At 42.8% G+C, this 15,820-nt stretch overlaps 1 protein-coding gene across 2 annotated transcripts in view; it reads right to left on the bottom strand.

Moving 5' to 3' along the window:
• DNAH8 (dynein axonemal heavy chain 8) overlaps window positions 1–15,820 on the bottom strand; it is a 310,883-nt gene that overhangs the window by 91,515 nt on the left and 203,548 nt on the right. For both annotated transcript variants that reach the window (XM_062187476.1, XM_062187477.1), the window contains exons 71-75: window positions 12,404–12,559; window positions 8,957–9,139; window positions 5,864–5,969; window positions 3,593–3,845; window positions 3,288–3,478 (exon numbers count right to left, since the gene is read on the bottom strand). In XM_062187476.1, coding sequence (XP_062043460.1) covers window positions 3,288–3,478; window positions 3,593–3,845; window positions 5,864–5,969; window positions 8,957–9,139; window positions 12,404–12,559 — 889 coding nt within the window. The remainder of the gene's footprint in view (window positions 1–3,287; window positions 3,479–3,592; window positions 3,846–5,863; window positions 5,970–8,956; window positions 9,140–12,403; window positions 12,560–15,820) is intronic.

The raw sequence follows: 15,820 nt of genomic DNA, 5'->3' as shown, positions 1-15,820 counted from the left end.
TTGAGTTCAAAATCATTTCTTAGAAAAGCATCTATGACTCAAGAGCCATACTTGTCAACTTTGTAAAAAAATTAAAGATAAATCATACTATCTTTTAAAAAATAATTCAATCAAAATGTAAGCCAGAGGAAAGCGAAAACAAGCTGTACAATAAACCAGTTTTTAAAAAAGAAAGTTTAAAGAACAGACATTTTTACTACCGAGCTGTTTGTGCTTCTGTCAATCAACCTGTCATATAATCCCAAATTAATCTGCCAAAGCACCGCTCTGTTCGTGCCACATCCCTGCTAATAAAACAGTGCATGGCTCCCTATAGTCAGCCAAATGGAATCGAAATTCTTCTTTCTGGTTCTCCCTGGCTCTCCAGTTTTATGAAACGGGGTCACAAATGTGCTCACATCCCAGCCCAGGTGTGCGGACTTCTGATATTTCTGTAACAAACCCAATCTTCCCGACAATTCCATCCCTACCGTGTGGCTGTACTTCTCAGTCCCCTCTGACTTACACACCCTCTTTCACAGCAGCCAGACTCATCCTGGTAACAGCTCCAGCGTCTCTGGCCTTGCTAGGCAAGGGGAGGGCGGATGGGGCTATGTCTTGATGGGGTGGGTGCCTGAGACCTACCTGCACAAGTCTCAGACGCAGACTGGGTTCTGGTACTGTAGCCTCTGAGCTATAGCAAACCTTATCGGACCTGTAGGGACACAGGGCCGACACCCACAGCCCCAGCCCCTCACCTGGGTCCTTTTCTGCAATTACAAAGTTCCTTTGCTCTGCAGCTCCTGGCTTTGAACCCCAGATCTCCACTGCATCCCAGCCCTCCCAGTTCTTCCATATTCCCATACTCCTCCCTGTCAAACCTTGGGCTCCTCTGTGGAGCCATCCTTCTTCACCGGCTCTACAAGGTTGCTTCCCCGGTGGGAGTGGCATCGGGTAGAGCACAGGGACATCCCCTATCCCCCTATCCCTCTATCCCCCTGTCTCCCCAGCACCCTCCTCTAATCACCTGATGCTCAGCTTGAGGAAGCAGGGAAGAGATAAGGATCACTGTGTCTGCTCCCTTCCTTAGACCTCCAGCTCCCCTTTCCCCTCTGCCACCCACTGTAGATCAAAGCGCCAGGTTTCCCATTGTTTTTATCATGTCTGCCTCCTTCCCAGGGGCCAAACTGGCAGACGGATTCAGGAAGCAAAGCTAGCTTGCTGAAAAGCAAAGACTTAAAAGGCATGCTTCCCACTCCACTTCCATTCCACAGAGGCCCAGTGCATTTGGGCTGATACAATAAGATCCTATTCGTTGGGTAGCTTTGAAACAACAGGAAGTTATTTTTCACAGTTCTGAAGGCCAGAAACAGTGAAGTCCAAGATCAAGAACCCAGCAGACTTGGTGCCTGGCGAGGGCCTGCTTCAGGCTCTCTCTGCAACCCTACATGGTAGACGTGAGCAAGCTTCCTCTCATCACTAGCCCCATTCACAAGGGCTGTGCCTCGTGACCATGACCTGGTCACCTCCGGCGGCCCTACCTCCTAACGTTTTCACCTCGGGGTTAGGATTCCAACATATACACTTGGGACGACACAGACTTCCAGACTGCAGCACACAGAGGCTTTCCCAAGCTCCGAGGGCCATTTTGCTCGCCCTGGTCGATTCTCGCGTGCTCCAGTGTCGTCATACCACACTGCCCAGTGGCCTTTAACACGGCAGATGTAAATTGAAGTCCAAGCAAGAGTTTAAAAGATGACTGAAGGCCAGCGCAGCGGCTCACAAGCCTAATCCACTGCCTGCGCTGCCGGCACCCCGGGTTCTAGTCCCGGTTGAGGCGCCGGATTCTGTCCAGTCGGTCGCTCCTCTTCCAGGCCAGCTCTCTGCTGTGGCCCGGGAAGGCAGTGGAAGATGGCCCAAGTGCTTGGGCCCTGCACCTGCATGGGAGACCAGGAGGGGGCGCTTGGCTCCTGGCTTCGGATCGGCGCAGCACACTGCCCATAGCAGCCAATTGGGGAGTGAACCAACAGAAGGAAGACCTTTCTCCCTGTCTCTCTCTCTCTCTCACTGTCTAACTTTGCCTGTCAAAAAAAAAAAAAATGACTGAAATGAGTCCAAAGGGCCCTCTAGATTTGGCAAATTGATGCTTAATTGATTTAAACATAACCAAGACCGAAGCCCCACTTGCCTGGGCCCTTCTCTGTCGCACCTGTCCCCTCTCTCTGGGGTGGTACCTTTATTTCCTCTTTGGTCCCCCACAGCCTTTAGCAATCTGTCCCTGAGCTCACACAGCCAGCCAGTGTGCATTCCTTCCCCTGGCTCCCATCACACAGTGCACATGGTACTACACCATACTGCTTCCCCCTTACATGACCTTAAGATACCAATGTCCTCAAGGTGTCTGAGACCCGAGAAAAATCAGATGGCGTATTCCGATTGTCTGTGAACTACAAGAACTAACATCTGTGCTGTCAAGAAGACAGAGGAAAAGAAAAAAAAATTTGGAGATCTTAAAAAATTGCTTGCAAAGTTTCTACAATGATAATTGAACCTGCATCTGAAGAATGAATGAAGTAGAGAAAGGATAATAAAAAGGTATAGATGACTGCCTGTTAAAAGCGCATCATGTCTTAGCACCTTGTCATCTGAATTTTTATTAGAACACAATTGCCCTGGTGTTATCACAGAAATGGATTCACCACGTGAGGAGGGCACTTCACAAAGTCCACGGGCGATGGGCAATAGCAGAGTGGCTGAGATGCTGCTCGGGACACCCACATCCCACGCTGGAATGCCTGGGTTCAAGGTCCACCTCCACTCTCGATTCCAGCTTCCTGCAAATGTGTATCCTGGGAGGCAGCAGGTGATGGCTCAAAGAGCTTGGGTCCCTGCCACCCTTGTGGGAGACCTGGATTGAGTTCTGGGCTCCTGGCTTCTGCCTAGCCCAGCCCTGCTTGTTGTGGGTATTTGGATAGTGAACCAGCAGATGAGAGCTCGCTCACTCTCTCTCGTTTTCTCTCCGTGTTTCTCTGTCTCTCTTTCTGCCTTTCAAATAAATAAAAATAAATAATTTGCTTAAAGTTCATGAGGAATGGAATTAAAAGATACATTTATTTTTGTGCAAAAAAAAGCTCATGGAAAATGTATATTACAGAAAAACTAGGCATGGATTTCAAAATGTTTTGCACCCAATTAAGCTAATCTTTCCATTCCGTTTTCTAAGAATGCAATGAAGTCGCTTCGTGTATCAAAGAGCACATCAAGAGCAACATCCTTTACGCAAAACGGCCGGACTCCAAAGACTTTACCTTTAATGAGAGCCTGAAACTCCTTGTGCTTAACCGTCCCTCTCTGGAGATCAATCTTCAAGGTCATGAGCAGTACAAAGAGAAATTTGTGGTTTTCATACAGGCCTCTGACTGAGTATGTAAAAACCTCGTATGTCAGATACTCGATAATATTTGTAATTCTCTTCTGAGGTAATGGAGACTTTTCAGATCTGCAATCAAATCAAAGTAAAAAAAAAAAATCAATTGCTACAAGAGTAGAAACAGACACAAGCATTTTCAGTTACTGCTCCGAGGTGGGTGGGATGGAGGCAGTGCGGACGCACCTGGCCATGGACTGGTCAAACAACTTCAAGAACTGGGCCAGCGACGTCTGGTACATGATGTTGACCATGCTCATCTCGGTGATGAGGAAGTACAGGATGCTGCCACGCGTGGCTGCCGGCCGGAACTCCTCCTGGGCTGTGTTGATCTTGATCTCCGTTTCTGCCGCCACGTGTAGCTTTTCGCTTACTTCAGCTGCTGTCTGCTTGGTGGTTCGGAGAACGCCGATGAGAGACTCATCATCCACCAAGGAACCTAAAATCCCCAAACAGGAAAACTGAAGAACCCCGGATGGAACACACAAGACACACGACTTCGGAAAGGATACTGCTACTTTTCAACTCGACTTCCCCAAAATCCACAGGGCATCAGAAGACTAAAATCTTGAGATAGCAAAAAAGCTTCTACCTGCCAGCCAACGCCTGAAGCCTTCCAAACATTTCTACCAAGGGATTATCCCCCAGTCTGCCTGAGAATCCTGAGGGTAGCCCACGGGATTGATGAGTCTTCAAACCTCTGAAGACAATGATCACGTCCTCAGAGCTTGCAGCCCTTGCTCAGGGGATATGCGGTTACACCCATCATCACCTTCATCTCCACGTGTGCCCTGCTTGCCATCCCGCTTATCTGAGGGTGTAAGCTGATCTGAACGCTGTACGTGCACTGCCGACTGGCTGGCAGCCCAATGGGACTCTCTCCTCCCACGGCTTGAGTGAGGTAGTCCCTGTCACGGAGAACCCTGGTCCCTCTGTGTCTCTAACCAGCGTATACCCGGGGACAGCACAAGTGTCTCACCAGAAAGAGAAGCCCTAACTTTATTTTCAGTTTTACCTTTCGTTATTGGTTTTGGCACAAGCAAACTTTAGCAAGTCTATGAGAAGAAACTCAGTGTTAAGATACAAAAAGACACTTTGGACACACACATGGCCGTGCTTTGGTTTATCCTAGAGTGCAGGATCGTGGGCAAGCACCACAGGAAGTGTTGAGGTTCTCTGGTGGGCATGCTACATCCAACTTGTGATTGATCGCCTGGGGAAGGATGTCTTGAGCTGGCTCTTTCCTGGCTGGAGCAGGGGCTCTCCTTGCTAATCCTCATATTTAGAATTCCCAGAGACATCCCAGGTGTCTGGGAGAAGTCCCTGGACCGAGAGACAGAAAACCTCCCAACAGAAGCAGTGCAAGTAAGGCAGACAGATGGACCTTCCACTGAGCTCATCTTAAAGGTAAAGTTTTTTTTTTTTTTAAATAAGGATTTTTTTAAATGTTGCTGGGAAAAATTCCTTACTAGACTGACCAAAAATGTTGGAATTTAGCTGGCTGTGACTTGCCTACAACAGAACAGTATGATGTTTGTTGCTTTTATTTTCTTTGGATGAAACTTTCCTTTTATATACTGCAAAGAGAGTAGATCCTCCTAGTGGAGTATCATCTGATCATTGGACTGTGCAGAGGGGAACCCACCCCTGACTTCCAAATAGGAGGTCAAGCCAAGAGGGAAGTGAGCTGGGCCTTTGGTACCCAAGCTCCTGTGACACAGATCACACACATCATAAGCCACTGCAGTAGCTGCATTTCAATGCCAAATCAAAGAGTCAACCTGAGTTGCACTGTGGTCTAGTGGGTAAAGCAACAGCCTATGACACCACCATCCCATATGGGTGCTGGTTCGAGTCCCAGCTGCTTCACTTCTGACCCAACTCTCTGCTTATGCACCTGGGAAAGCAGCAGAATTTTTCCAAGTGCTTGGGCCCCTGTACCCATGTGGGAGACTAAGAAGAAGCTTCTGGTTCCTGCTTTGATCTGGCCCAGCCCTAGCCTTTGCAACCATTTGGAGAAGTGAACCAATGAATGGAAAATCTCTTTCTGTCTCTCTCTGTGTCTCCCTCTCTCTCTGTAACTCTGCTCTTCCAAATGGATAAAATAAAAATCTCATTTAAAAAAAAATGAGTCAATCTTAATAAAAGAAGAAAAAAATCACAGATTGTGCACACCAGTTTCCTTTGGGCTAGCAAATCAGCCCATTATGAGTTACCTAACTCTGTTGGGAGCCCTTATTTTTCTCAGGAGAGAGCAATTATATCAAGAAAACTGTGCTATTCTCAGATGCTCAGTGTGTATGCGCTAACTCAAAAATCAGACTCTCTGCACTGCCTCTTTAATGTCTAAGTGGAAATTGCTTTGATTGTTTTTGCACTGGAAATCGGACTCTCCCTGACAGGTCCTAACAGTGTGGTAGGGATCCTTCGTTCCACTGCTTCCTAACAACACAGTACCTTTCGTAGCACTCAGCTTGTAGAGGAGGTTATCCTCAAGCTCTTTCATCTTCCGCTTATTAAAAGTTACATCCTCCAAAAGCTTAACCCTCTCAGACTCTAACTCCTGTTATTAAAAAAAAAAGTAATAATAACATCAGAATTATAAATGACAGTTATTATGGCAAATTCAATTTACAGGTGTTTATTATCACTTTAAAACGTTTAAACCAAAGTGCCTTTCCAATGACAGGAGAAATTACTATCATTAGTCATATCTATCTGTATTTTTTTTTCCTCTGGACAATTTAGAAAATTACACCCACTAGCACTGAGGTTTCAAAGCATGCCTGAGACAATGCTTTATTTGCAGTAGGAAGTGGTAGAAATGAAGAGTCATTAACACCAAGACATCAAGGGGTTCCCCTGGCCAGATGTCAGCTCAGGGCTTAGGACCTAACCATGAGAACCCAAAATAGCTGCCAATGCCAATCCATATTCCACTGTATTTGCATCCAATCCCACCAGAGGGTATAAACTGAATGTTTGGAAGGTATGTTTTCTATCTAAATATATTTTAGAAATTATAATTTGTAAAAGGCTGCAACACCAATGCAGTGAACTCTCATGGAGCCTTCACCTACATTCACTGAAGAGCATTTTGCTTTATCACTGTCTCCATAAGTAACACTCGTTGTGGTCAGTGTTATTATTGCTGACCTACTTGCAGATGCCATGACCTTTACTTCTAAACACATTAGGAAATCTCCTAAGAACCAGGATATTGTCTTACATAACCAGAGCCCGATATTCAGGTTCAGAACGTTTCACACCAATACAATACTCTTCCTAAATAAGAGTTTTGACGGCAATAATCTCAATAACATCCCGTACAGCAACTGTTTTCTGGCCCTAAGAGAATCACGCATGGCATAAAGAATTTGATCAATGGGTGCTTTAAAACTTACTTGAGAAAGTTTCCTGAAAAATTGCTCCAGAAATTCTACTACTTTCAGAGTCTTCCCAAACCAGGTAGTCAATCAAAAGCCACAGCACAATATCTATCCAACCATCTATCACGGTTTGTATCGCAGTCTGCCTGTACCTTGTTTCTAACTCAAGCCCTGTCCTGCTCATTTTTGTATTCCTGACAGCCCTTGTCTTGAGGCATTGAAGAAAAGGAACTCAAACTGAAAAAATATTTGTCAAACTGAATTTGGATGAGTGCCTTTATCATATATTTGGGGAAGCTGGGAAGCCAGTAATGTGTGCTCCACATCGTATCCCAAATATAACACACACACACACGCACACACACACAGCTAGTTACTGGCTGAGACAGACCTGGTACCCTTGATACCCAACTCCAAGACTAGCATTCTTGCCATTGTACTAGCAGCTTTCTCATGCTTGGTGGGGTGATGAAAAGTGTGGCTGTATTTGCTGGGAAATGGCTAACGAATCATGTTCATTAAAATGCTCTCGTGTGTGTGGTGATATAGGAATGCACAGACAACAGGAAATCACAGGTGCTTCCTTTACAGTATGACAGGGGAAAGTAGGCCTCAAGGTGCAGTGGCCATGGGCTTAGTTTCACAGCCTGACTGCAAGGCTTATGTAGGAGGCCTAGCGGGATGGGAGGCCCATGTGCTGTTAGCGGGTAAGACCCTTTTTCTCTCTCTGGTCCCCACCTGTTCATCTGTGAAAAAAGGGGAGCGGGAGAGTAACAGAAGGATTGTTAGGAGGGGTAACCATAATATTCAAGAAGCCCCCTGCAACATGAAGAGTGCATTCTGTTTCCTCCAGCAGCGTTGGTACAAGCATTTGAGCAGAGCGTGGGTGTGGGACGCTGTGGAGCCCTTGAGGCAGTGGAGTGTCCCACCTTCGGAAGTTAGAGCAGCCTGCGTGGAGGAGCTGGCCCGGGGGGAGCCATCTCACAGTAGAGCAGCGGCAAGGCCAGTGAAACCAACAAGGACTCACATTTTCAACAGTGGACAGACACCACGCAGTCCTGAGAGGTGAAGAAAGCAGGGAGGGGCAGAGGCAGGGCCTCTCTGTCTGCCTGTGGAAGTGGGGCAGAGTCCCCTTCTCGATTGCATAAGCCCCGGGTTTCCTGGAAGCCAGCACCAAACAAGCGAGGCGGTGCGCCTTCCACTGCACCAGACTGGCCACCTTTCAAGGGCTGTCCCCAGCACCAGCCACCTCTACTAACCAGGTAGAACTCTGCTTTCCGTCTTACTCTTTCTTTGGTGTCTGTAGCTCTTCTCTTTCCCTCGTTGCCTGTGTCTCCTCTGGGTCTGCAGCCCTGCATTTGTAGCTCTCTCCTGTCCTCATCTGCCTGGCTCCGGCCATGCTTTTTTCTCACCCTCCCATGTTAGGCCTCGCTACTCTGATTTCTAACTTTGCCTTTGCCCCGAATCCCTAATACCAAAATTAGTTCTACTTAAGCAAAGTATAAATTTTATCATACTTTATAAAAATGCACTCATACATGCAAATATGTAATTATATTTTATACAAATACATTTTATGCATAATTTAATGCTTTCTATTATCTTAAAAATTAGTTTAGTTTTATCTTGTATCAGTCTCCTAAAAGCTTCCAATGTTGAAATGTTCTTTGTTTCATCAGAACCCTCAGTTTTGCTTAATTAATTTCTCGGCTTTAGCACAAATTTCTTATAATTAAAATAAAGGCCTGGCTCCCTATATCATTAGATTATTAGACTATTGGGGTTGAAACTACTATAGTGGTAATAATAGCCATTAGAGAATTTCCTTTTTCTCTGGGATCATTGTTTTATTGAATTTCTGAGGTGTCCCTATGACAATCCACAGGACTATAGACATAAGAATCAATATACTGAGAGGTTTACAGGCAAAAGCAGGAAGAGTGTGTGTGTGTGTGTGTGTGTTCAGGGTTAGAGAACAGATGGGTTACATTTTTTTACCAGAATCAAGATGGCAAAAGAAATACGTCCTTATGTTAACAAAGGTACATATGATTTGCTTCAATTTTTTCTTTTCCATATGCTCAGCAATTTCTGAAGATGTTTTATACACACGCTATAACCTATCGCAAGCAGAATTCCTGTAAGTGGAGAGAGGGATTACCTGCTTCTCTGTTAGAATGACTCTCCTTAGTAACTGATTCTCAAGGCCTTTCATTGTAACTGTAAAATCAATGACTGACGTTTTAGCATTGATCTCAGGGGTAAAAGCAGGGTTTGGTAACTTCGTAGTAATATAAAGTTTAAATGTATCCATGATATCACATTCCTTATCACCGACTTTCACCTACATAAATTCGGGCATAAAATTAAAAACAGATTAAAGAACAGGAAAAGGAATTTTGGTTCAATTTAGGAAAGAATTTACCAAAGGTCAGTGCTGTGAAACTTAAATGTGCTGGGAAGGAAAGCTGTACAATTTTCACCACTGATAATAAAGGTTATTTGATTTAGAATAATTTAGATTTGTGGTCCTGCTCCAAGATGTTTTTAGCCATGATACCAAGAAAATCAAATGAGAAATTTGTGCAAAATAAATGTTCAATAAAAGAAAACTCAGGTGAACCCAAGATTTGACTTTAAAATTCCAATCAGTGTGAGAGTACTTCAAAAAGTTCTTGGGAAAATGGAATTAAAAGATAACTTTGCCTTGGTACAAAAATGTTTGAAATCCACACATAGATTTTTCATAATATACATTTTTGTGAACTTTTTGAAGACCCTTTGTAAGCATGGATTTCAGAATTGTTTTGCACGAAAATAAGCTTATCTTTTAATTCCATTTCCAGAAACTCTTAGCAGTACCTTCATACTTCTCATAGTTGTTTGTAGTTCAGCAGTTACTATCTTGTTTTTTCAGTAAAGGAAATTATTTTCTACTATGGATATTTGCTTGACAACAGAAAGAGTTCATTTAATTTCCAAAGAAGAAATGCCAATTTTTTTTTCGAAAGATAACATTTATCTTACACATTATCACTTGCATATGTTGGAAAACAACTAGTTCTGGTTATTTAAAGGCAGGTGGAAATCATAGAAGTTTCTAATAGCTTAAAATTTTAATTAATGCACATATGATAAAAAAAATGACCAAGACCACTACCACATTCTCAGGCACCATGCCTTCACATGGCAGACAAGAATCCAGAATCTCCTGGGGCTAGCATTGTGGCATAGCGGGCATCTCATGTGGGCCCCGGTTTATGTCCCTGCTGCTCCACTTCCGATCCAGCTCCCTGCTAACGTGCCTGGGAAAGCAATGGAGGTTGGCCCAAGTTCTTGGGCCCCTGCAGCCACGTGATAGACCTGGATGAAGCTCCTGGCTTCTGGCTTTGGCCCAGCCCAGCTCTGACCATTGCGGTCATCTGGAGAGTGAACCAGCAGATGAAAGATCTCTTTCTCCCTGTGTGTCTCTTCCTCTCTTTCTGTAATTCTGCCTTTCAAATAAACAAATAAATCTTTTTTTTTTTAAAGAATCTAGGGTCTTTTAAAGATCTTCGGAAGTAGAGATTCTGAAATCCCCTTTGACATGTTAAGTATAACATATAACATGATCCAGACAGAAAAGCAAACACTGCATGGTCTCACTTATATTGGGAATCTTAAAAAGCTGAACTCGTGGAAACCGAGAATTGAACATAGTAACTAGGGAGCGGGGGTGGGAGTCACAGGAGGAAATTGGTCAAGTGGCACAAACTTTTAGGTTAAGATGAACAAGTTCCAGGTATCCAAGGTACAGTGTGGTGGTGATAGAGGATGTATTAGTCACCTTTTCAACACTGCAACAAATACCTCAGAGAAGCTACTTACAGAAGAGGTTTATGTTGGCTCCTGGTTTTGGAGGGTCATGGTGCAAGACAGGGTGGCCCCAATGGTTCAGCCATCTGGTAAGGCCAGAGGATGGCAATGATGGTGTGTGTGTAGAGGAAAGATCACATGGTGAACGAGGAAACAGAGGGAGAAGCAGGGCCCAACTCAGCTTTTATAACCAACCCTCTCAGAGGAAATGCTTTCAGCAGGGGAGAGGGTGGGAGGTCAAGCCTCAATGACTTAGAGACCTCTCACTGGGACTAGTGCAGTGGCACAGTGGGTAAAGGCACTGCCTGTGGTGCTAGCATCCCATATGGATGCCAGTTCAAGTCATGGCTGCTCCATTTCCCTGCTAATGCAACTGGGAAAGCAGTAGAAGATGGCCCAAGTATGTGGGCCCCTGTGCCTACGTGAGAGACCTGGAAGAAGCTCCTGGCTCCTGGCTTTGGATTGGCCCAGCTCTAGCCATTGCAGCCATTTGGGGAGAGAACCAGCTCTGTTGCTGTTTCTTTCAAATAAATAAATCTTACCAAAAAGAAAAAAAAAAAAAAGGGCCCACTAGACCCTCCTCTGAGACACCACAATCGGATTAGCTTCCACCCTTTCAATACCATTAACTTATGACTTTGGGGATCAAATGTCTGCATGAGTTCAGGGGTCATATCCTATTCAGACTGTAGCACAGATGTCAATTAATTTGACTGTGGTAGTCCACACAATATATATATGCATATCAAATCATCACAATGTACACTTTGCATATATGCAATCTTCATTTGTCAATTAAACATCTTTAAAATGTAGTTCAAAATTGTGGGTGAGTCCATGATAGCGAAACAAATCACAAACATCTTGTTTTTTACTTCCTTATCTGAAAAAGATAATCTCACAGGAGAATGGTGCTAAGTCTTCAGAACACTGACTTATATTTGTTTTTCTCCCTGTAAACTCATATAAGCTTAAACATATACTGGATGCTCCATAAACCTTTGTTGAATGAATTCTTTAACATGGCATATGAAAGGATTCACATTATGGAGAAATTTTTTTTCTAAATACATCTATCTTTCTTTAATGAGAAAAATCTGCATTCTTCACTTATTCATTGATATTTGGGAAATTAAGCTGTTCAAAGTGAAAAAACTCATGAGCAATGCTGCCATTCATCAAGAAATGAAACCAAAGAAGGCTAAAAATAGAGAAGTGATGCTGGTTTAAAAAAGAAACACTTAGATTGGAAATAATTCATGTTATCATTCACCATTGGGAACGGTATCCCATAGCTTCCAGCCAAGTCGATGAGTTTAGATGGAAAGTTAATAAAGAGAGAAATGAACAAATCAATGTCTACGGACTTTATTAAGATGCCATTTCTCCAGTGAGGAAATCTAGATTTTTCTTGTAAAAATGTATGTATGGCTTGTAAAACCAGTTTTCTTAGAGTTGCTAAAACATGTATCTATTTTATGTGCATAACACAAACATTAAGAATAGACAATGTGTTCCCCCAATATGTTATTTAGTTCCTGCTAAATGACTGCTCTTACCAAGATACTGCTCTCTTCCTATTTTTTTATTAGTATATAAAAATAAGTGAAAACATTGATGTCAGTTTGGAAATCATTTTATCCAGTGTAGTGGAAATACTATCACCTGAAGGAAAATGCCTTCGCTGCTATGCTCAAAAAGGTAAGTAGATGTCACCATTGTTCTTTCTTTCTTTCTTTTCCACAAAGCTCACCTTGTAAGTGGTGCCTGATTTAATGAAATTCTTTTCCAATACATTATCCAAGGCTGGATCCAGCTCTTCCCGAATGTCCTCTATGAGAAGGGGTCGGCCCAAGGAGAGGCTGTCCTCCAAGTGCGTTCGGAAGTATTTATGGTTCAGAGACGTCACCTAAATATAAAGAACTCATTAGTCTACCCATATTGCAAAGAACCTGCCCACTCCCAAGTGGACATCAAGAGATTTGTTGGACAGCTGACTACACATTTTAAATGTAATATGAGAAGCCTTGTGTATAAAAATAAAAGTAACAAACAAAAACTGATTTTCAATACATGGTGAGTCATGCCTTTGTTGTAGCTCTGGACATGCAATGCAATGAGGTCTCTGATCCTCAGATGGAAGAAATATCTGAGTTCTGCTCCTGACAGATGGGAGAGAAGAAGTTTGGGGTTAAGCCTTTCACACTTACACAGCTGTAGTCAGAGACAGCAAAGTAACTGGCATATTTGTGATATTTCTTTATCTTCTCAGGAGACTGATAAGATGAGTAAGTTATAAAATAACTATAAGAATGTCAGAAAATAGAGATGGAGTCAAACTGAAAATTAATTCATGTATTCTGAGCCTTAGTGACACAATAGAAGAATATGATAGATACTTCCCATAAAGTCAACTCAAAACATTATAAAATTACTTCATATATTCTTGCATGTTAAAAAAAATTCAAGCTGAATGCCTGGCAGGGATCCCTCTATTTTTAGATTGCTATTTGTTATTAGTTAAAATAGACCCACCAGGTTAGTTGAGCTTTTCATAAACCAATTGGCTTTGAACTTTTATTCTCCGGTGATACCTTCCCTGGCCTAACTACATGGATTCCCAAGGGCTCAGTCCTCAGCTCTCAATCTCCTTTTGTCCTCTTCTCTGAATGTAACTGTTGCCCTTACATCACTGTGGGTGTGGACATTGAAACACAAGGAAGGGACTGGCACTGTGACACATAGTAAGTTAAGCTGCCACCTATAATGCTAGCATTCCCTCAGAGTGCTAGTTCAAGTTCCAGCTGCTCCGCTTCCAGTCTAGCTCCTTGCTAATTTGCCTAGGAAAGCAGCAGAAGATGGCCCAAGTGCTTGGGCCCCTGCCACCCACATGGGAGGCCTGGATGGAGTTCTAGGCTCCTGTCTTCAGTCTGGCCCAACCCAGGCCACTGAGACAATGGGTGATTAGTAGAATAGAATTAAAAATACACATACACACACAGGATCTACAAAAAGTTCCTGGGAAATGAAATTTTAAAATTTTATTTTAGTGCAAAGTTTTTGAAATTCATGCATATGAGAAGTCTCCAAAAATTTCATAGAAATAAGTATTATGAAAAAAGTGCATGAATTTCAAATTTTTTTGCACCAAAATGAACATCTTTTATTTTAGATTTTTGTTTAACTTATTTGAAAGGCAGAGGCAAAAGAGAGGTGCACAGACAGATCTCCCATCTACTTTTTCACTCCCCAAATGCCTGCAGTAGCTAGGGCAGGGCCAGAGCCAAAGATAAGAGCCAAGAACTCAATCCTAGCAGATGGCAGGAAAATAACTCCTTGATTCATCACCTGCTGCCTCCCAGGGTATATACATTAGAGGAAATGGGAATCGAAATAAGAGTCAGGACTCGAACCCACAGCACTCTGATTTGGAATGTGGGTGTCCCAAGTGCCTGCCCAATTTGATCCTTTAATCCCACTTTTCCACAAATGTTTTTCAAGTACCCATGTGTGCAAATATATACAACTACTATGAAAAAAGAATGTAGATTGAAAATTTAAACAAGTCTTCTTTGTCCTTGCTTGATTAAAAAGGAAATAACAAAAATAAAAAATCCTGCACCTGTAGGAAGTTGTGTCTGTCACTGGCTCCCTGGCTTTCTCTGTACATCTTCCATTAGGTAATCAGGAAAATGAATCTAAAAACGAGTTTCGACCAGCTTATTCAACAAAATGAAGTAAGGTCCTAATAAGACAAACCAAGCACTTGGGCCATTTTCCACTGCCTTTCCAGGTCCATTAGCAAGGAGCTGGATCAGAAGTGGACTCAAACTGGTGCCCATATGGGATGTTGGTGCTGTAGGCAGTAACTTAACCCATTGTGCCACAGCAGATCTTTCAATATCTTTTATAGATCTGAAATATACAAATAATTCAAAATGTTCACGGAAAATGTAACAAAAAGGTAAATTTATTTCTCTGCAAAAAAAAAAGCTGAAATCCATGCAGTTTTTTTTTCAGCATAAGCATTTTCCGTGAATTCATATGTGTGGTTTTCAAAACTTTTTCACACCAGGATAAACTTATCTTCTAAAGCCATATTCTGTGAATTTTATGAAGTACCCTCATACTGAGTTCTGGATTATTCTCGAGGTCAGCTTAGGTCTGCACCAAGAATGAGGCCATGTCCCCTTGCCTGGGCAGCCCTGACCTCAGGAGGAACTCTTTCAATATTTCACCACTAAATGAGGGTTGTTGGAGGCTTTTCATAAACAATCTTTATCTGATTAAGGACGATCCCACCTAGTCTAAATTTGCTGAGAGTTTCATGAACAAGAATTAACTTTTACCCTATGGGTTTCTTATTTATTTATTTATTTTTTACTATCTATCAAGATGACCACATAATTTTTTTGCAATTTTTCCCCTGTAATGATGACACTGTGACTAATTTATTTAAATTCAATAAATAGTGGAATTCCTACTTTATTGAAATAGCCATGCAGGGAATACAAAGATGGCCAGCAAGAAGTTTATAGGGCAATAAAGATAAAAGCCAAATGTGCAGAGAACGGTAATTCAAGACAGACTCTAAGTCCACAACAGAAGTGTAATGTCTGGGATTAAAGTCGGGATGCCAAAAGGTCTTGTTGAAGGTCGCGTTGGATGTGGGCTTTGAAGAATAGTTAAGATTTTTATCTGGGCTATATGTGGGGGGAGGGCAGTAGGGTAGAGAAAGACATCTTGGCTAGTAGACATAATATAAGAAATAGGAGTTGTAACCCAGTGTGTTGAGCTGCCTCTTAGGACACCAGCATCCCATATTGGAATGTCAGTTGGGTCCCAGCTAGTCCAAGCTTCTGATCCAGCTTCCTGCTAATGCACTTGGGAGGCAGTAGATAATGGCCCAAATACTTGGGTTCCTGCCAGCTCTGTAGGAAACCCAGATGGTCCTGTTCAGCCTGGTCCAACCCTGCCTATTGTGGGCATTTGGTGAATGGAAGATCTCTATCTGTGTGTCTCTCCCTCTGTCTCCATCACTCTGCCTTTCAAATAAAATAAATTTTTGAAAAAAAGAAATGAGATAATATGAGCAAAAATTTGTACAGGAGGCTTAGAACTCTGAGCACGATGTCTAGGAAATACCGAATCGTCCATATAGGTAGTGGCA

This window comes from Lepus europaeus, chromosome 3 (genome assembly GCF_033115175.1).
Source record: "Lepus europaeus isolate LE1 chromosome 3, mLepTim1.pri, whole genome shotgun sequence".
Lineage (NCBI taxonomy): Eukaryota > Metazoa > Chordata > Mammalia > Lagomorpha > Leporidae > Lepus > Lepus europaeus.
Note: the sequence above shows the minus strand (reverse complement) of the source record. Positions and strands in the feature narration are given on the sequence as shown.